This window comes from Apiospora hydei (assembly GCF_038363865.1).
Source record: "Apiospora hydei strain CBS 114990 chromosome Unknown utg000006l_segment0_segment0, whole genome shotgun sequence".
Classification (NCBI taxonomy): domain Eukaryota; kingdom Fungi; phylum Ascomycota; class Sordariomycetes; order Amphisphaeriales; family Apiosporaceae; genus Apiospora; species Apiospora hydei.
The window spans coordinates 1,112,263-1,132,745 of NW_027117365.1; the positions used below are offsets into that span (position 1 = coordinate 1,112,263).

Below are 20,483 nucleotides of genomic sequence, written 5' to 3' on the forward strand. Positions count from 1 at the left end.
GAAGCGAGGATGGGCAGGGCAAAGGGGGTTCCATCCAATCGCGCCCCGAATGGCTCAACATGTTCCTAGAGACACAGGGCAATGGGATGAAAGAGCAGATTCTGCTCGTCGGCATATCAATTCCACGATCTGAGCTGTCAATATGACAAGCGAGGGCAAGGAAGCGACCGCATGGGACCTTCTGCCGAACATTCCATCAACTCTCGTATTACTTAGCTGGACATGCAATACTCAAGAACACCTTGTGCCTCGGACTGGTGCCGCCGTACCCAGTCTGCATGTTTTAGCCATGGCCAGCATGTACAGAGTCAGACTAGACTGCAATGCAAGGGTAGCAATCAACCTCTGCATCCAGATGGTTGCGAATCGGCGTCCCTGCCCCGGTTACTCTGTCCATTTATCCACAAATCTATGCGAATCTTACGCAGCATGCCTGGAAAGGCGTTCTCGTATTCCGGTCTAGAAGGAAATCGCAAAGGTATATAGAATATGTCGCTCGCTGCAGCCATGACGATCGATCTCTCTTGTTTCCATCGCGCAGTTCAGCCAGCTCGGTTTCAGCTACTCAGCTACGAGGCGCATCATAGCCACCATGCTGGTAGGCCTAGTCATTAGCAGCACTTGCCTCCTCGGCAGTGCGATCGCTGCCCTTACTCCCATCAAGAGGCAGGGCCAAGCATGTACAGCCGCTCTGGTCATTGACGACTTCAGCCACTGGGACGAGAACTTGAACAGCCTGGAAGGAGCTACAAGTGGTAAGCAAACTTACTGTCGCCAAACTCTCCCTCATGTCTCCTATTGACCACGCGGTACAGACGATGGCACCATGAATGCTACGAGTGTCGATGGGGGCGTGTTGACCTTTACGCCCTCGGAGACTGTTGAGTCGTACATATATGAGCAATTTGGATGCACCACTGCCATTGCTCAGGGATACGACACCATTTCGTTTGACATCAAGGGGCCTGCAGCTGCCTCGGTGTCACTGGAGATCCAAACCCAACCCAACTGCGATCCAGAAACGACCGAGTACAACAGCACCTACTTCACCATCGACGGTCTTAGCGGTGCCTTGGAAACCATCCAAGTTCCCTTGAGTTCGTGGCCTGATGCCAATTTGAACGGTGTTATCGGCTTCCTCTGGTATGGCTTCTCCAAGGGCTTGACGGGGACCGATAATGTCTGGCAACTCGACAATGTCCAGCTACTTTGCGGTGGTACCCCAGCACCACCGCCACCGCCGACGACAGATCCAGGTATGTATAAAGAGCTGAAGCAGCTGGATATAAGTGAAAGCTGGCTCACGATCTCGTCTAGTTCCGACTACAACTACCACAACGGCACCTATCCCGACCGTCACAGTGACGGTCACGGTTTCACCTCCCTCGCCGCCACCGCCACCCACTACCACGCGCAGACCGACTTCGACTTGTCGCTGGTGGGATTGGGATTGCGATGGTGATGATGACGACGATGATGATTGGGATAGAGTACCCAGACCTACTGCTCCTCCAGGACCTCCAAAGCCAACGGGACCTCCAGGGCCTCCGGCGGTACAGAGGAGAGAGATTGAGGAGCGGGAACGAGCAACGGAGCTTGCTACCCGCCAAGATGAGTGTAGCCTTCTGGCCATCGACGACTTTGAGTCTCAGTCGCGCCTCACATTTCTCTTCTATAATGCATTGCTGAAGTCTTCCAGCGACGATGGAACCATGAAGTCGGTCGTCGTCAGGAACAATAAGGTGACTTTCACGCCACAGAACACGGATTCCTATTGGTACTCGCAAGTCGGTTGCATGGATGCCCGGGCGTACGGAGGCATCTCCTTGAGGATCACTGCCCCAGCAGGCTCGCAATTCGATGTTCAGCTTGGTTCGACCAGGGGAGCTTGCGGAACCGAGGACACGAAGAGTGTAACTTTGACGACCCGGCAACTTGGCTGGACATTCGACGGCACGGAGAGGCTCTATAGCATCCCATTCTCCAAGTTCTCGGGTGTCGACTTGTCCAAGCTCGAGACGTTCTACATCTCCAATCTAAAAAGACCTGTGACGTTCGGTCCTCTCGCGATGTATTGCGGAGACACCGTTCGGGAGTTCGTCGTCAAACCCCCGATTCAGCCGTCGGAGCCAACAGCGACGGTGGGAGCGCCGCCCAGCAGGGCGACCAACATAGTAGTCGACCAGTTCAAGAATGCCGACACGAACGCCCTTGGTGAATGGCACGGAGGCGACGAGGGCCTCGACTTGACCTTCCGCAACAACAAGATGACGCTCAAGACCAACGACTCGGACCTCATGTGGAACACGCAGCTGACCGAGAAGTGCCGCGACATGCGAGACTGGCAGGACGCGTACCTGCACATCGCCTACAGCGGTAGCAACAAGTTCAGCATCGCGCTGCAGCAGCACAACGAGAAGTGCGACGACAGCATCCAGCCCTTCCCGGAGACGTGGGACTCGCTCGAGGCGGCGCGGTACAGCGACGGCGGCGACATCTACATCCCGATGAACCATTTCAATGTCAACTTCGAGCGCCTCGTCGGCTTCGCGCTCAAGGGCTTCTACACCACGGACGCGACCGTCTTCTCCAAGCTCGAGATCGTCAACCAGGTCCCGCGCGGCTGGACCGTGCCCGAGAAGCTCCCCTCGGGCCAGTTCGTCTTCGCGTGCAAGCGGCCCAACTCGTTCGCCTTCGCCATCGACGACGGCGACCCGGCCTTCGCGCGCCAGGTCATGGACACGATCAAGGACGAGGGCATCAAGGTGACCTTTTTTACGGTAGGCGCGGCGCTGCAGGACCCCTCGACCAACCTCAGCAGCCTGTACAACGACATGGCGGCGCGGGGCCACCAGGTCGCCATGCACAGCTACACGCACCCGGCGCTCGAGGGCCTGCCGGACGAGGCCTCGATCGACTGGGAGTACAGCAACATGATCCGGGCCGTGGCCGCGACGTTTGACGGGATGCACACCCCTTACTTCCGCGCCCCCTTCGGGACCGAGGGCGCGCGCATGCGGCAGCGCCTCGCGGCCGTCATCGACGACCCGTACATCGTGCAGTGGAGCGTCGACGTCGAGGACTGGCTGTGGGCCGAGTCCGACACGCCCGAGAAGCAGCTCGACGCCTTCAAGCGCGACGTCGACAAGGGCGGCAACCTCGTCGTCATGCACTACCTCTACCCCTCCACCGTCGGCTACCTCAAGCAGTTCATCCAGATCGCAAAGGCCACCGGCAAGCAGCTGATGCGCGTCGACCAGTGCATGATGGACCCGAACGCTCCCCCGCTGTGAGTGAAGCAGAGAGCGCCTTATGGGTGGGTATCTGAGGGGCGGGATAGGGGGCAGGGGCTAGGATTCCAGCGGCAGGCTGAAGCCTGATGCAGTCACTACTTGAGCGGATCATCGCTTCGTTTCTAATGAAAATTCTTGGGAATCGATGTATTGAATCAATGAACAAGTCGGTTGACTGAACATCGCCTGCCACTCTAGCCACATGTGACGCAACACGCATCTATCGATCGGGTTCTAGTCCCTTGTAGTCACCAACGTGCATGCTTAGCGACCCCTTAAGCGGAGACGTAGGTCATCTTCAACCCCATCCCGCGCGTCGAGGGCATAGAGTCGTTCAGGCGACCCCTTCCTGCAGGCGCGGGACGGTGTCTATCTCATCAATGGGAAAGGGAAGTAAAGGATAGGACGGCTTGGAGCTGTAGAAACGAGGCATAATCACGGACAGAATTCATTCGGGGGTCACCACTACAGCACAGCAGCCTCGGGGCCTTTTCATCATATAGCACATCACTCGTTATATTGATATACGTAACGCTCGTTGCCCATAAGTGACACAAAAACCAGTGTGGGTACAGTCCGTAGACACATTGGCGTTTTGTTTTACCCGGGTGTGGTTTCGTTCTAAGCAGTCGCCGCGAGAACCTTGGCCGCCAGGCCTTGAGCGTCCGCAGAGGTAATGACGTTCTTCGGCTTTACCCAGCCCTCCTCGAACGGCAAGCGCTCCTCCTCTGTAGTAGACAACTGTCAGTCAACCGGCTCGTGGCAAAACAAAATACTCGCAATCACAATTGCGAGGAGAAAAGAGAGATACACGTACCAAAGAGAACCCGAAGGTGCGCCTTGTTAGCATTACCCTCGGTGGCGCTGCCGAAGACGGCCAGGCCCAGCGCCATCTCGAGCAGGCTGCCCTGGACCTGGGCGGCGCCGTAGGTGAAGGTGTCCGGGTGGCTGGCCTTGGAGCGGGCGATGGCGCCGGCGCGGGCCGCGGCGATCTGCTTGATGGAGATGGTGTCGTCGGGGAAGTGGGTCAGGGTGTCGGCCCAGAGGTCCTTGCTGAAGGCGTGGTTGTCGCCGGCGCCGTTCTGCCAGTCGGCGCGGCTGAGGCTGGCGTCGTGCTCGATGACGCCGTGCTTGTCCAGGTCGTCCAGGTTCAGCGTGTCGGCGTAGCCCGTGGTCGAGGCCTTGATGCCCACCGCCGTCACCAGCTTCGTGGCCGCGGGGTCCAGGTTGGTGACTTCCAGCAGCGCGGTGCTGAAGTCAGACACGGAGATGTTGAGCCCGTTCCGGGCAATGTAGCCCGAGTTGGCCAGTGAGTTCAACATGGGGCAAGGGCTGCGCTCTATGCCGAGATCTGTCAGTATGCCGTGCGCAGTCCAGCCGTCTCAAGCACTTACTGTCAGATGCCGAAGGGGCCTGCCAAACATGGTCGTTGACGGGGACGGCGGCGACGCAAGCCGCAACGGAAACGATGATTGCTGTGGTGGACCGCATGATGCAGATTGTAAAAGACAGACTGGTGGTTAGATATGCAGACAGAGAAAGAGAGACGAAAGTTAGAGCTGGATGCTGCAAAATGCTGGATGGCTGGATGCTCCTTCACCAAAGCAATGGCACCGGCATCGTTATATATATAGGCGCGAAGTGAACGGACATTTCGGAGCAAGCGACGAGTCTCCCATCTCCATCCCGGCGGGCACCTCGGCGTGTTTGCATGGTATAGGGTGCGGTATACTACGTGACGAGTCAGCGACCCCTGACAATAGCGTCCGGATTGGGTCGGAACTCCGTGGGTTATTTTGGGGCCGTCGTACGTGGGGGTGCCCCTGTCTGCCTGTCAAGCCCTGCCATCCGCATTTTTGCACTCCCCGGGCGCATTAAAGGGTCAATGCCAGGAGACAAGGGTTGGACTGGACGGACAGGCTGCGAAACCTGCTTTCCGCATGTGCGGACGCCATCTTCGGAAGGTAACGAATATTGCAGTCGCATTGGCGACGGGTGTCGAGCCGGCTGCCGCATGTCGCTGCAATCTATTACCCTTTCGACACCGCCATTGGCATTTTCTTTTCTGCTTGTCGACCCTTTGCTAAAGTCCGACGGATAATAAACTCGAACGACCCAGATACAGTATCAATTCGGCAAAAGTTTTCCCAATGAAGCCCACAGCATTCCCATGAGTCAAGAAGACACAAACTCGGCGCCCACATGCATGCAGCCTGTCACTACCCAGTCGTTGTGGCCTCTTCGGTTCCTCCCGGCTTTGTGGCAGAAATCGCCACATACCGCCAATGATCGCGCCCGCGGTAGGACTCAACGCCAGCGGCCGTATTGATGAAGTGGCGCTCTAACCCGAATAGCCGCACGAAAATGTACGGCACGATGGCAAGCATGAAGAAGGCGCGCGTCATGGGCCGGATGTTCTCCGAGTAGTCGCGCACGGTGACGTCCTCGAAGCCCGCCTCCTCGATCATCCCCTTCAAGACGCCCGGGTGCGAGACGGCGTTGGTGGGCATGGCCGAGTACTGGTTGATCTTGACCATCGAGTCTGCGAGGTCTTTGCTGGCCTCCTGGAAGGGGTCGTGCTCGTACTCGAACTGCACGAGACGACCGCCAGGCTTGAGCAGGCGGTAGAACCCCTCGAGAACACGTTTGGGGTCTGTCGCGTGCACGAGGGTCTCCATCGTGTATACGCCATCAAAGGACTCATCCACGAAGGACTCTAGATGATGGTAGTCCATCCTCTGTGCACTGACAACCTCGTCCGGTAGCCCGGAGCGCTTGATGTTGCGCCGTGCCTTGGCGACATGATGTTCCGTGACATCGATGGCTTTGACGTGCAATCCGTGGGCTTTTGCCATGCGCAGAGCAACATGGCCGACGCCGCAACCGGCATCGAGAACCTTGGAGCCGGCAGGGAGTGCTAAGGCTTCAGCCATCTTGTCCTCCATGTTGCGTAATCCTTTAGAGAAGGGAAATGGCCAGTGGGTGTCATGATCCCAGTATCCAAAGTGTCGTGTGCCGCCGAGCATAAGCCTGTACCCGACCCTGGACTCTAGCGACTGGTAGTATGACTGCAGTTGGGCATTCGAGTTGATCTCTGGCTCGTTTGCGCCAGTCTTGCTTGTTGCGGTTGCCATGGTTTGTGTACTGGGAATTCAGGTAAGCCGTATCGAATGCAATGATGGATGGCAGGAAAGGTAAATCTAGGGTTGAAGTTGCGATCGGGTCTGTTGAGATGTCAAGTCGAAAACAACAACTAAAACTGACTCCTGGGTTGACATATGAGTCAAAGTGTAAGGAATGATTCGTAGAGTGAATCCTCCAAAGGATACGAATGTGCTATGAGGTGCTGCCGGATGGTTGGTTGTTGGTTGTGGGAGCAGGGTGCCTGTGCCGGATCCGGGCCATCGGCAATCACGGCGCTTACACGCGCCGCTGTGCCACAAAGTAGTCAAGTAATCAAGCAGTAAGGATCTACGCGCCTGCATGATCTGTTCATGTCGGACTCAACCAACCCAACATGCTGTATCGCAGAGTGTGACATGATAATTCACTCCGTCCTGCAGCTGCACACCCCTTTATGGAACCACAGGTCAAATCGACATGATGGTACTGGGCGACTCCTCTAGGCATATGTCCGACTCTTTGGTGACCGAGATTTGTCCATATAGATTCACAATACTTGCTTTCGGGCACCCTAACATGCACATACTCAGGAAACCTCTTTGCCAAACAGTGCTGGACTCCTTACAGTTTTGTGCTATAATACGCTGATTGTAGCCAGACATGCCACTGCTGAGCATGAGCCTGTAATTGCCCTTCTTTTCTGTATCGCTTTCGATACTCCATTCCGAGAACGGGGACGAGGGTGTTGTATTGTCGGGCGCGTCCATGGGTACATACGTTTCTGCAGCCAGAAATGACAACAGCCTGTGGTATAAAGCGCACCTAGAGGCGGCTTCGGCTTGGTGGGCAGATCTTGCGAATTTGAAGGTACCAGGCGATGGCTGCTTCGTGAACATGGACGAGCATCGTGCCCACAGCGGATCAGACCGTGTGTCTCTTGGGGAATGCCACTCCATGGCAGCATCGGTAAGGTGAGTCAAGGTGATTGTGCCAGATTCAAGAACGTGTGCCTCTTGGACCCCTAAAGATCTAGGCCAATGCCCGAGGAAGGTGCGGGTCGCTTCGCTCATCTCTCCCAGTACCGGCTCGCGCTTACCTTGTATCCGGAATACTCGATCCATTCAATCGGCCAAGGGGGTTAAATGGAAACAATCATATATTGAGACACACTGCCCTCGCTCGTGCCTTTCTTACATTCGCTTCCTCCCACTATGCGCGCCGCCCCATACCAAACATTGTGACTACCATGAGTTCCAGGGGCTACACGAGGCTCCGATAACATGAAGCAGACATAACGGGTAATATTGATGTGTAGTAGATGCAGTACTGTACACGAAACATAGCTCTAAAACAAAGGGCGCAAAAGAGAACCTCGCATAGCTAAACCAACTTCCTTCCCGCCGTGTCGATCGACTCCCCTCGCTCATTTATTCTCCTTCTCCTTCTCCTTCTCCTTCTCCTTCTCCTTCTCCTTCTCAGCCCCCCTTCTTATGGCTCTCAGCAACCGTCTTTTGAATCTCCACCTCCATGGCCGAATTCTCACGATCCAACAGTGTACCTAGGGCGGCAACGCGGCCCACGGCGTCCGGCTCGCCCGCGACAGCATGCGGCCCTGGATGAACTGGGCGGTGCGCGGCATGTCGAGGTCGACGAGCAGGTCGAAGGCGTCGTACCACGCGGGCTCGCGCTCGGCCTTGGCGCAGCAGTGCACCAGGCGCGCATACTCGTCGTGCGTCGTGTGCACGGCCACACACGTCAGGTTCACCACGACGCGCACCCAGGCCACGACCGAGTCCGGGTCCAGCGTCGCCGCCGCCTGCCGGAACTCCACCGTCCGCGAGCTCTTGTCGCACCTGTGCTCGCGGCTGTTCCCGGACACGGTGCCCGGGCCGAAGCCGGACCCGCTGCTGCTGCTGGTGCTGCTGGTGCTGCCGCCGCCGCCTAGGCGGCTGCCGTTGCTGCTGCTCTCCAGGCCGGCCAGGTACGAGTTGACACTGTCCAGGTTTCCAGCGTAGTCCTCGCACATGTACCGCGTGAAGTTGTACGCGAAGAACCGGTCGTCCAAGTCCTGGAACAAGGTTACCAGGTCGGAGGCGGTCGGCGCCCGCCACAACTCGTCAACGGCCGAGTCGATGGCGCGCGGCGGCGGCGGTTTCCCCACTCTCCCCGACTTCCTTGGTCATGTCGTCCAGCCACTCATCCTCGTATTTGTCTTGCGAGAAGGCCTCGGAGGGCAGCCCGCCGCGCTTGATGGCCCGCTTGAACCGCGGCGTGTCGGCCGGCCGCTGGCCCGACTCCTTGGTCGCCCCGCCCAGGCGCTGCGGGTTCGCCAGGGGCTCCTGCGGGAGGCCGCCCTGGCGGACGATGCTGCAGGTGATTACGGGCGACCTTCGTCCGATGATGGCGTTCTCCGTGTTCATGCCGTGGGCGAGGCTCGAGTAGAACCGGTTGCTCTTGCACCATTGGTTGACGTGCCGCGACGCCGGGTGGAGCTGCGAGAGCAAGGGGTCCGCGGCGTAGCAGAGGCCGGCCAGGCGCTTGAGCTCCACGAGGCTGAACGAGGACTTGCCGCGGCCGACGTGCACGTGCAGTCCCGAGGTCTCGGGCGTCACGAAGCGTAGCTTGCTCGAGAGGCCACGGAGGACGCGGCGGACCTCGCCGAGGTTCTTGGGCGTCGCCCAGTAGGCGGGCGAGATCAGCTCGACGCCGATCCAGCGCGTTTTGCGAAAACTGTACGCGGCGCTGACGCGAGCCGGAATTTCGACCGAATCGTCTTTTTGGATTTTCCAGCCCCAATACGCCCGATCGGAGGATATATTCTCAGCCTTCGGGTCCGCGTTGACCAATACGTCGCGCCCCTGGCCACCCTTGCCGCTGTCGTCAATGACAGGCACGCCAAGGCCGATCAAGGTAGCGAGGATTTGCTCGTCCACCCAGTTCCGCCGCATGTGCAACTCGGCAAATTCGTTCTCTTCATAGTCAAAACTGTCTCTGGGCACTCTATTCTTCAGGTTAAGAGGGATGACATTTAGAGCCGGAAGCAGCTCCTCGTCTATATCCGAACCATTGAGCCACTCTTCCAGGACCACGGGCATTACGAACTCAAACTCGACGCCGAAAGATAGACGCTGGCTTTGCCCATGAAGCTCTTCGAGTTTTACCTTCGGCTGGTCTTTGGGTGAAGTCTGAGTTCTAGCATTGACCTCATCGGGATTGACGGTATCCTTTTTGGCTTCGTTTTCTACGAAATGTTTGAAGGCCTCCTGAGCTTCGACGCTGAACGGTTTGCAAGAGCTGTCGATTAGAACGCTTTGCGCAATGGCACCACCTTCGACAGGGGGTTGGCTTCCTGTATTCGATTGGGATTTGAGAGCCTCCCTGTCCGCGAGTTCAGCAGCAATTTGAGCGTCGATAGTGGCCCGTTCTTGAGCGATAGCCTGAGCGTCGGTCTTAGCATTGGTGTTCGCGACGCCGATTGTGTTTTTCTCGGTATGTGCTACATTGGCATTAGGCGAAAAGCCTGTGGTCCCAGGTTGCTGTACTTGGGTGCCAGTTGGGTGAGGTACTATGAAACCGAAACCATGGCCAGTGCTTGTCGTGGGGAAATTATTAGAAATTTGCACGGATCCTGTTGTCTCTGCAGTATGCTTCTTTCCCGTCGTCTGGCTAGATGTAGCCGTGGTTCCCTTGTTATCAACGGCAACAGATGTATTAGCGGCGGGTGTCGGCGTTGTGCTCTTCTGTTCCTTTTCTGGCGTATGCAGGCCCCGATTGGGGCGGTAGATGGTTTCTGTCGTCTCCGGTACCTCCTCGGTCTTCTTCCCAGTTGGCGCGTGGGTGCCCCCAGAGGACGTCTTGTTGTCGATAGCCCCGCCGGTAAATTTGTTTGAGCCCGGCGTCGTTAAGCCCTGACTGGTTTTGGTGGTAGTCTCACCAGGCTCCCCTGGCGTTTTCGGGGTAGGGGGCACAGGTGGACTGGGGGGAGGGTGTGTTTCCTCACTCGTGGCATTTTGGTTGTTTCCGCTGGGCTTTCCTGTTGTAGACGTGTCTGTGTGCGTCGCTTCGCCATGCTCCAACTCTCCCATTACGACCTCTGGAGACTCTGTTGGCTGTTGTGACGCTGTATGTTCCTGAGACCCCCCCAAGGAGGCGCAGACAAGGCCCATACTCCTCCATATCCCGGTAATATGGCCGCGGAGGCTCCAGCTCCAACTCGTTGGTCATAGTAAGGCTCTTTATCGGTACCTCGATCTCCTCGATCTTCTCGTTCTCTCCGTCATTAGTGATCGTGGCCGGGTTTCTCTCGCGAAAAGCGTCCAGGACCGACTGGTAGAACTTGTTGTCTTTGCCGACGATGACCGGCTTGCCAAATCGAGACATCGTCCAGCTGCCGACATTGAGAAAGGGGCTCTCTGGATTGCCCGTCCTGAACCAGGGAAGTCCGGCGTCCAAGATCGTATACCACTCCGCACCCTCATCCGACTTGAAGTGCTTGAAGCCCTGGTACTCGAGCCACCGACCATACACGGGGACCGTAACGAACTCTCGCCCGTTGTCGTAGCAGTAGCCGTTCTTGAACATATAGACTACGCCCAGCTTTTCGGACCGCATCCAGTGGCCCACATGCGTGTTAGAGTCCCAGTGGGCTTTTGGAAGGGCGCGCCTCGCCCAGCGCTCGACGGCTTGAAAGGGGTTGCCTAGGTCGCCGACTTGCCTATCGTGGCGGTGGTAAAGCTTGCTTAAGCCCAAGAAGTCGACATTCAGAAGATCGTCGACCGCGACTAGCTTGATCATGTCGTCGATTATTCCGGTGTTCGCACGTTTGGTATTGCCATTGCCAAGGTTGGCGCCCGCAGGTCTCTTCGTTCCGGCGGCACCACCATCTTGCTTACCACTAGGGTTACCGGCCATGATGTGACAATGTGAAGGACTTGCAGTATGTGAAATCCGGCTGCTGCTATATTGCCTTGTCAGCAGAGTGGTCTCACGATTCTCATCAGAAACCTGTTTTGTTGTATGAGGTAGATGGCTATAATCATGTATTAGAAGATCAGGTCAGGATCAGCAGCATTTGATGTCGACTGTTTTCAGGCTGCCAGTTGCATTCCTGGCTGTCACTTCCGGAGCCATCTTTGTAAGACAAAGCTTCTTCGGCAATGAACGACAGTTGCGGCTTTGTCTTGCGCATTAGGCACGCAGAAACAAAGCATGGCGCACTAGACCAAGAGTGATGCAACCGGAAAAAAAGGCTATAGTACCGAAATTTTAGGGCATGTCATTGTTGCACGTCGAAAACTCGTGCGAGTCTCGCGATCCAGCGGGCGGCCAGCAGACGCCACGAGAATACGTCGACGGCAAGTACCAGGTCAGCGTTCCAAGTTGAGTTGAATTCATGAAATTAGTACCAAGGGTTGCAGAACCGACTACAGCGCACGATGGGGACTAATGCAGATCGAAATGCAGAGAGTAGAGACTCCGAATAAACCCAAAACAACTCCTGGCCAAGTACGGCTCTGTTCCTTAAGAGGCATGCAGAACCGGCATTCATACAATTGAATAGTACATGGCCACCTAGGACTGGCTCTTCTTGCCCTTGTAGAGGTATCTGGGTTTGGTGTCAGCAGACTGTGCGTATGTCACAAAGCATTGGCGCGATCCAAAACTTACCTTCCGAAAACACCTTCGACAGCTCCCACTACGCCCATGATGCCAAGGCCAAGACCAACGCTCTGCCAGCTGAGGCGGTTTCGCGCATGCAAATCCCAGGCCTTGTATCCCAAGAAACCACTCAAGCCGACGACACCAACGAGGTTGCTGATGACAAGCGCAGTGCTAGCACCGTCGTTCATGTCTCCGAACCATTTGGTCAGGAAGCTGTCGGCCCTGCGGGCCTTACCAGCAGCCTTCTTCTTGGCGAGATCGGCCTCGGCACGGCGCTGCTCCTCCTCGCGGTCGCGGCGGGCGGCTTGCGTCTCGGTCTGGATGTCCTGCTCACCGAAGTCCGAAGGGACGGTGCGAACTGACGGGGGTGTCGACGTCGACCAGGGACGAAGTGCTGGCCGACTCGGTGGGGACAATCTCCGGAGGCTGAGGGGCGGCGGCCTGGACAACAGTTATTAGAACGAGTCAATGGAGACAGACAAACTTGCGAGCCACGCGACATAATGCGCGCAAACATCGGAGACCCAGAAAAGCACCAGCCTTCACCGCAGCTGACAACTGGCCTGGCCATAGCTCTATCCGTTGCAGAGACCGATGACAAAAGACAATACGGGAAAAACGCTCATACCTCCTCGGGAGTCTGCTTGGGGCCAGAAGCGGCAATGTCTGCGTACGACACTAATTGGCAAGTCAGTTGAATTCGGATCGGATGATGATAGGTTGGTTTGAATCTGGGGAGGAGCAGGGTGGGCACTCACTGGTGATGTTTGCGGTGTTTGGAGTAGCAAGCTGTAGAGTAGTGGGTGTTCAGATACGGGAATTGATGCTGCCCGAGACAGAATGCAGCAAAGAATGGAATATGGGAAAGATTCTCTTGTGCGTGTTGGATGGAGGTTGAAGATCTATGCACATGTGACGGCCAGGAATGAAATGGGATTGGGCGAATGGGAAAAAACCGGGAGGTTGTCTCTCCCAACTTTCAAGCGGTTCATCAGGTTTAGAGCTCGCACCCTAGCTCGCCTTTACGGCTGCTACTCATCTCCCCGCTGCTGCTTTTGCTCCTTCACGATAGGATGACGCAATGACGTAGCGGCGGCTCCCACCATACTTTCTTACCCGCCCATGCTTATCCTGCTCCTTGCTCTTTGCGCCTTGCTCCTTGCTCCTTGTAGATCCATCCATACGGGCTAGCCAGTGAGTGCTACGTCGTGCTTGCGGAAAGCGTGTCGGATCCCTAATGGCCGCCTCTGTCAGGTACTTACATAAGTAATAAAGGCATTCAATTAATCCAAATGGGTCTTCTCCATCTCGGTGCCAAGTCATTTCTCAGTCACCCCCAAGACGACCCCTCGTTGCTGTACCTGTCGAGCCCTCTTTTAAGCGTTCGATGCATCTTGGTTGCGCTGCTTCTTAGATGCTTCTATAATACTTCCTACCTACTGAGAAGCTGGAGGACATGGTTGCAGATTACCTTATATCATTAGATGCTCGCCGTTGCTTCTGCTCTAGAGTAGGCAATAGTGATCGGAAGACAACATCACTCTTGGTGAGGGTTGTAGAAACATCAATGTGTGAAGCGCAAATACCGCAGCCCAGACCTGGGGATTTCCCTCTTTCATGGTATTGGACCAGGTAGCAGCAACATCAAGTGAACTATCAACGAGGAGGTTTGGACAGTATTAAATATAGAAAGACTGTCTCGCTTATATCAGCCAGAGGCTGAACGTAGATTTGCATTTTATTGCCTCTCCCCAAAAGAAACTCGGCCACCAGGAGGTCGAGCCGGGGCGGGACTTTCAGAAGCCCGAGTTGCACCTTGATGACACGAAGACATTCTTAAACCCGCGCAGAAACCCGCTGTAAGTGGCAGGGGTCGAGATCATTTGCATCGAGCTTGACTCTCAGCTCCCGCCCTTTTCCCCACGGCCCATCTAGCGATCTGAAAGGCGGCCACGCTAAAACGCTTGCCGCTTATCGCCGCGGCCCTGTCGCGACACTTCTCGCCTCGCACTCGGCTCAACTCAACTCAGCGCGCCACACCCCCCTACGTCTTTGTCTCTGCATGCTGCGCACGCCTTTTACTCGTCCATACACACTCTCTGTTGTTACAGCTCGGGGCGTCGACGTAGCTGACTTGACTAGCGCCGTTTTGTTTGTCTCATTTCGGCTCGGATATCTGATTTCCTCCAGGTCACCGGAGTTTGGACATTCTTTAAGTAGGCGGTGCTGTCCCCACCACCGCCTACGCCTCTGACACTTGTCCGGTATGATCAAGAACTCCAATACATCTGTCGTCTTCACATCCTCGAGAAAAGCCATCGCGGTTGTCCAAAGGCTTCAGAAAGAACCCGTGAAAATTGTCCAATCCTCCAAGAAGATCATCGCGGCCGTCCAGAGATTCAACAGCGATCCCAATACCACACTCCTGACTAACATGTCGAGTGAAGCCGCCGCAGCGTCTGACCCCAAGTCCGGAGCAGGGCAGAAGTCCATGCTGGCGTCGCAAAGGGCCAAGGAGGAAAAAACAAAGACTCAGGATGCGGCAAAGCAAGCGCAACGAACCTACTTCCCCCTGGGATACAGAGACGCGATTCACCAATGGGTATGCCCCTTCCAATACATCTCCCTATAACGGTCCTGTGTGAGTACTAAGTAGTCAGTAGTGGACCAGCGTAACCCCGCCGATCGCCGAACGAAACGTGATATCATGTATCCCCCTACCTCCGAGAGGCTGTCGCGCAGAGCGTGGCGCCCCTGGATGCGCTCCCATCCGCCGAGCATCCCGGCTCCCAGGAAACCTCGACCAAGATCGACCCCTTTGGCCCTAGAGTATGGAAGTCGCAAACGGTCCAACTGCCGGGCAAGAACCGCGGCCTGAACGAATTCTCCGTCGAACACGTCGACGAACCCCACGATGACACCCTCGTTATGCTCCATGGCTATGGCGCCGGTCTCGGCTTCTACTACAAGAACTTCGAGCCCTGACTCGTACCAAGGGCTGGAAGCTGTATGCGCTAGATATGCTGGGCATGGGCAACTCGACGCGCCCACCCTTCCGGATAAACGCGAAAGATCAGGCTGGCAAAATCACGGAAGCAGAGAACTGGTTCATCGACGCCCTGGAAGACTGGCGGAAGGCCCGGAAGCTCGAGAAGTTCACCTTACTGGGCCACTCGTTGGGCGGTTACCTGGCTGTGTCGTACGCGCTGAAGTACCCAGGCCATTTGAACAAGCTCATTCTGGCATCTCCCGTCGGAATCCCCGAAGACCCTTATGCAGTAAACTCTGATCTGCCAGAGCCGCAGGAGTCAACATTTCAGGACGAATTCACCCAGGATCAGCAAGCCACGACACAGTCGCATGACCAAAGCAGTCTCAAGAACTCGCGGCCTAAACCTGGAAGTGCTGAGACGCCAAAGAAGAGGCCGTACCCCGGCTGGCTGGTCTGGTTATGGGATGCCAACGTGTCGCCTTTCAGCATCGTCCGCTTATCCGGACCCCTGGGACCTCGGTTCGTATCGGGCTGGACCTCGCGCAGGTTCGATCACTTGCCAACGGACGAGGCGCAAACACTCCACGACTATGCCTACTCGTTGTTCCGGCAAAGGGAAGTGGCGAATATGCCTTGCCTTATCTCCTCGCACCCGGCGCGTTCGCCCGAAGGCCTGTCATCAACCGTATACAGGACGTCGGCCGCCAGGTCATCACGCCCGAATCCGAATCGTCTCCAGCAGTGAAGGAGACGGGCTTCCCGTTGTCTTCATGTATGGAGAGAACGACTGGATGGACAAGAAGGGGGTATCGCGGCCGAGGAGAAACTCAAGCAGGCGAAAGTGAAAGCGCTCCTCAACAGCACTGACGAAGAGAAGCGTAAAGAGAACGGGTCAGCCAAGGTCGTCATCATCAAGAAGGCAGGCCACCACCTTTATTTGGATAACGCCGACGATTTCAACGAGGTGATGAAGGCAGAAATGGAAGAAACGAGGAAACAGACGCTCCGCGAAAGGGAAAGGTTGTAGACATACACAAGGTGCTGCATACAGAGGCGTTTGGGTGATGCTTTTTGGGAATGCGAGAGAGTAGGTCTCTCGCTTGATGGTCAAGGCCATTGCCTTCGGTGTGCTTATTAGAAGGGTAGACGCCCATCAACGTCACTGGGCCACATCAAGGTAAATATGATTGTACTATAGAGGAGATTTACCTTTCCTGCGCCGACGACGAGATACCATAGATAGGTTAGGCAGGCATTTAATCTCGGAGCACTTTTTGTTCAAAAGCAGGGCGTTTCAGTGCCACAGTGAAGCAGTGCCCTGTAAGCCAGGCATATGAAAGAGCTCGCCTAACGCCTAAGCAGCTACAGCTGCCTGGTTATGAATGGAAACAACGGCAGATTACAGCAACAAACAAAAAGAGTCTTCTGGTCAAGTTGGATGCGCGTGAAACTTGAAATTGGAATTTAGAGAAATAAAACAGGCTGACATAACTCGACACCAGACATTCGAAGCATGTGGGCACAGGGGGCAAGAGCGCATGTGGAAACCCCGTGAAGATTGAACGATTAAACATATAGAACAACGCTGACCGTGCAGCGCAATGGAGAGAAGGAGACAAGACGTGGTGGCTTCGAATGAGTGACGGTAAGTAAAATCAGTATTTCTTTCAATATTCCCCCTTCCCGCACATCCAACCAGACCATGATTCTACTTTTCTTTTTTACCCCTTCCATCAGTCAGCCCTTCGGGCAGCCTTCCCACTCCCCTGTTGTCGTGGGTCATGATGGGTCATTGATGTTGCAACGCCACTCCCCTGTGCCATTTATGTTGGGCAGGGTACGACAAGCCTCGGTCTTGCTGATTCAATATCGGCGAGCCTGTTAGAGACCTGTTCTCTTGCCCGGGTGGAAGGCTGTGGGCAGGCGTTCGCCGTACACTGTGGGCGATGGAGGCACCATTGCCACGAAGGCCGGCGGCGGAGAACTCCCGGGGCACGAGGCAGTCGTGAAGTTGCACCCTGGCTTCTCAGACGTGAGGATCTCGCCGACTTCTTTGACAGGAGGCATGGCAGTGATGATTTGTGCAGGATGTGTGGAAGTGGTTTGGGGCTGCGATGGCTGGGGCTGGTCTCGTGATAGGGGTTCTCGTGACCGAGTCTGGATGCAAGAGGGCATTTGCTACTATTGCTTCTGCTATCAGGAATTCGAGTAGACTATAATGCCGCCGGTTTGGGGGCATATATATATCCTCCAGACGAACGTATGACTTCACCATCCCAATGGAACCTAACAAATCAGCGCACCATTGCGCCGAACCGGGAGACGTGGGTATGTGAGCAAGTCTGCTTTACCTCGTTACCATAGGCACTCCCTTACATGCAGTGTAATCGAATTCATCGTCACGTTACACGAATTCGGTGTCTTATACGCAAGTCACTTGCATAATATCCCTATCATGGGTTACGCCTCCATCACCAACATACGCTGCCGTGGTACGTCAGCTGATTCATGGCCCGCCCCCGGCAAGTACTAAGTATGTAGCCCTAGGGCAGACTGATACGACGTTTGGGAGCCCCAGCAAGCAGCATGAACGGGGCAGGCACAATCGAGATGCGGAAGCAGGAAGGGATAAGAGGAGAATACATGTAGCACATGCAGTTGAATCATTTCGCCGTTGCATATAGATCCACGGGTTCGCCCATTGCTCGCACCGCTACGGTTGTTAAGATCAACTAATACCAGAGATCGCACGAGGTGAAGTCGGGAACAGAGTGATTTGGTAATAATAACAAGAGGCGCTAGAGAAGGGGCAGTTCTTGGGTCCAGGGTAGCTTGAGCTAGGGCCGGTTCCCGCTAAAAGTTGAAGCTCGGCCGGGGGTTGGCGGGTTTAGGTGCAGAAAGGTGGTGCTTGCCGCGTGGGTGGCATCTACTGGACAGTGATGGGGGCACTTGGGGGGGAAAAGACAGGCTGACAGGGAAGGCAGGGAGCGGGCGGGCGTTTGGTGGTGGGTTGGGTCTTTTTTTTGGTCTGGTGGCAGGCTGGCGGTTCGTTCCTCCAGTCACCAGTTCCAGTGGCAGAACCAGTGGTTCCTCTGCTTGGCTGGGCTGGTGGCTCTAGCGACTAGACTACCAAAAGACTACCTCGAACAATTCAATGATTTGCATCCCGCCTTTTTCCCCTTCTGCTCGCTCCATTTTCCCAGCATGACGTGAACGTACGACCCAACCAGAACGAGGCCGGCCACCCTCTTCACCGCGCTTTGCGAACGAAAGGATAATTTTTTGCAGGAGGAACGAGCGAATAGCGGCCGCAGCTCGACCCTTTCCCCCAGACCATACCGAAAACGAATACCAAACCAGACATAGGACCACAATCAGCACAACCCCCTCACAAAGTCACACGAATGCGTTGTCGGGAGTAGGAGCTGCTCGGTGAACCGCCGCCGCCGTGGACGGTCGATATACTCGGTTTTTCCTCCTACCTTTCTTCCTCTACCTCTCTCGACTCGTGGCCCGTCCAGTCCTCCCCCGCCTCGTCTGGCCAAAGAAGTACATACATACCTACATATACATACATCATCACATTATCGGGACGTAACATTACTTTGGGGCGGCGAGCAAGCCACTTTTGCCTTCTTGCCTTACGCAACACAAATACGCGGCAACGAGTTTGCCTGAAAGAAGAGGGTCCTGACGGAGCCGCAAACCCCGACACACATCACACCATGGCCGACTCGGTCGACTCCATCGTCAAGGGCGCCCCGACGCCCGCGGGCGAGGCCATGTCGAAATCGCCGCCGACGGGCACGAGCCCCATCGCGAGCCTGGGCGGCAGCGTCAAGCCCGGCGACCCGCTCCACCACACGCCCTCGTCGCCGTCCATGATCTACCTCAACATGCTGATCCTCGAGGCCTCGCTGCGGGCCCAGTACCTCGAGCTGCGCACCCGGCGCCGGAAGCACACCTTCTTCCTCGGCCTGCTCAGCCTCTGGCTCGCCGGCTTCGGCTACGCCCTCTTCTTCGCGCCCCGCGAGGACGGCGTCGGCGTCGGCGGCAGCGTCTACTGGGTCGTCGACATGACGGAGAAGGTCTGCTTCATGGCCGGCATCGTCACGGCGCTACTGGTCTGGGCTACAGGCATCTGGGACCGCGGTGTCCGATGGCCACGGCGCTGGTTCTCCATCTCGAACCGCGGCCTGCGCGGCTTCAACTGCAAGCTCGTTGTCGCTAAGCGCTCCTGGCTCGTGGAGGCCATGTCCGCACTTGGCTTCTTCATCACCTACGGCGCCTTCTCCAAGAACACGGGCCAGTACCGTTTCGTCGAGCCCTCGATCCTGCGCGAGGTCGAGAAAGAGCTCAAGCTGTCCCACCAAGACCACCCCCTTTACCTTTCACTAGCGGAGACGAGGAGAAGGGCGGCCACGAGGAAGACTTGGCACCCGGAGGCGACTACGTCAAATTATTACTGCTGCCTAAACCCTTCTCCCCCAACTTCCGAGAGAACTGGGAGGTGTACCGGACCGAGTACTGGGAACGCGAGAACGAGCGCCGCGCCCTGCTCCGCCACAAGCTGCAGCAGCGCGACAAGGAGTTTGCCAAGCAGCAAAGCCGATGGTTCTGGTGGCTGCCCGGCCGGCAGCAAAGGCTGGAAGAGCGGATGCGCCAGGGCGGCACGCCCGTACCCGACGAAAAGTCGTCACTACACCACCGCCAACACTCCACCATCATGAAGGAACACAAGCGCACACGGAGCGGCAGCGTACGGCGCTCCTCGACCTCGGCCGGCTCTTTATCGCGAAGCTCCACACCCATCACCGTCGTCGACGCAGCCGATGGACCCGAGGGCAGCAGCGGCCCTACCCACAGCAGGCGCGGCAGCAACGCCTCGACGGCATCCACAAAAGGGCGCGTAAAGCGACAGAACCTGTCCTCCTCGGGCTCGGTACGGTCCAAACGGCCCTCCATGGACAACCGGTCCTTAACGCCCGAGTACCAATCGCCGCTCGCGCGGGAGAGCAGCGTGACCCGCGACGAGGACGACAATAAAACTGAGGGGAGCGGCGGTACGGGCCGTACGTTGAGGAAGAAGGCTTCCCGGTCGAGCGTTGCGTCGCATTAGATAGACTTTCTGTTTTCGCGATAGAAACGATTTACGGTAGCAAATAGATTATGAAGAAAATATCCATCCAACTCATGATTACATATTGGATCATTATGTCTCCCTTTGTGCCTTGAATGTGACGAGATGTGTAGCCTTGGACGAGTTCTCACCCTCATCTGGAACAGTAGATCGATTCCTGAAGTTATTTTACCATCTAATTGCGTCCCACCTCAATTACGGTGGCTCATTGGGGTCGGTGTAGCACAAATCGTACCTCCTTTTGCTTGCCAGCATAAACGCGCTGTATTGAATC

General features: G+C 56.2%; 9 protein-coding genes across 9 annotated transcripts; 4 read left to right on the plus strand and 5 right to left on the minus strand.

Moving 5' to 3' along the window:
- Positions 1-826: 826 nt before the first annotated feature.
- On the plus strand, positions 827-3,293 carry PG997_007561 (glycosyl hydrolase; the record flags this gene model as incomplete). The annotated part of the gene is made up of 2 exons (XM_066811876.1): positions 827-1,256; positions 1,363-3,293. The coding sequence occupies 2 exons, from the start codon at positions 827-829 to the stop codon at positions 3,291-3,293; spliced, it is 2,361 nt and encodes a 786-aa protein (XP_066667218.1).
- A 621-nt stretch (positions 3,294-3,914) lies between these two features.
- Positions 3,915-4,784, minus strand: PG997_007562 (uncharacterized protein; the record flags this gene model as incomplete). The annotated part of the gene is made up of 3 exons (XM_066811877.1): positions 3,915-4,021; positions 4,111-4,632; positions 4,688-4,784. 3 exons carry the CDS (start codon positions 4,782-4,784, stop codon positions 3,915-3,917), a joined length of 726 nt encoding a protein of 241 aa, XP_066667219.1.
- Positions 4,785-5,512: 728 nt separating this feature from the next.
- Positions 5,513-6,427, minus strand: PG997_007563 (S-adenosyl-L-methionine-dependent methyltransferase; the record flags this gene model as incomplete). The annotated part of the gene is made up of 1 exon (XM_066811878.1): positions 5,513-6,427. The coding sequence occupies one exon, from the start codon at positions 6,425-6,427 to the stop codon at positions 5,513-5,515; it is 915 nt and encodes a 304-aa protein (XP_066667220.1).
- A 1,547-nt stretch (positions 6,428-7,974) lies between these two features.
- Positions 7,975-11,327, minus strand: PG997_007564 (uncharacterized protein; the record flags this gene model as incomplete). The annotated part of the gene is made up of 3 exons (XM_066811879.1): positions 7,975-8,484; positions 8,588-10,449; positions 10,505-11,327. 3 exons carry the CDS (start codon positions 11,325-11,327, stop codon positions 7,975-7,977), a joined length of 3,195 nt encoding a protein of 1,064 aa, XP_066667221.1.
- Positions 11,328-11,987: 660 nt separating this feature from the next.
- Positions 11,988-13,535, minus strand: PG997_007565 (uncharacterized protein; the record flags this gene model as incomplete). Its single annotated transcript, XM_066811880.1, has 7 exons — positions 11,988-12,021; positions 12,084-12,403; positions 12,441-12,518; positions 12,706-12,755; positions 12,836-12,866; positions 13,194-13,264; positions 13,514-13,535. 7 exons carry the CDS (start codon positions 13,533-13,535, stop codon positions 11,988-11,990), a joined length of 606 nt encoding a protein of 201 aa, XP_066667222.1.
- Positions 13,536-14,343: 808 nt separating this feature from the next.
- Positions 14,344-15,062, plus strand: PG997_007566 (uncharacterized protein; the record flags this gene model as incomplete). The annotated part of the gene is made up of 2 exons (XM_066811881.1): positions 14,344-14,679; positions 14,808-15,062. 2 exons carry the CDS (start codon positions 14,344-14,346, stop codon positions 15,060-15,062), a joined length of 591 nt encoding a protein of 196 aa, XP_066667223.1.
- Positions 15,063-15,106: 44 nt separating this feature from the next.
- On the plus strand, positions 15,107-16,096 carry PG997_007567 (Alpha beta hydrolase; the record flags this gene model as incomplete). Its single annotated transcript, XM_066811882.1, has 3 exons — positions 15,107-15,559; positions 15,616-15,875; positions 15,931-16,096. The coding sequence occupies 3 exons, from the start codon at positions 15,107-15,109 to the stop codon at positions 16,094-16,096; spliced, it is 879 nt and encodes a 292-aa protein (XP_066667224.1).
- An 854-nt stretch (positions 16,097-16,950) lies between these two features.
- Positions 16,951-17,244, minus strand: PG997_007568 (uncharacterized protein; the record flags this gene model as incomplete). Its single annotated transcript, XM_066811883.1, has 1 exon — positions 16,951-17,244. The coding sequence occupies one exon, from the start codon at positions 17,242-17,244 to the stop codon at positions 16,951-16,953; it is 294 nt and encodes a 97-aa protein (XP_066667225.1).
- Positions 17,245-18,794: 1,550 nt separating this feature from the next.
- On the plus strand, positions 18,795-20,188 carry PG997_007569 (Spo7; the record flags this gene model as incomplete). Its single annotated transcript, XM_066811884.1, has 2 exons — positions 18,795-19,432; positions 19,468-20,188. 2 exons carry the CDS (start codon positions 18,795-18,797, stop codon positions 20,186-20,188), a joined length of 1,359 nt encoding a protein of 452 aa, XP_066667226.1.
- Positions 20,189-20,483: the final 295 nt, after the last annotated feature.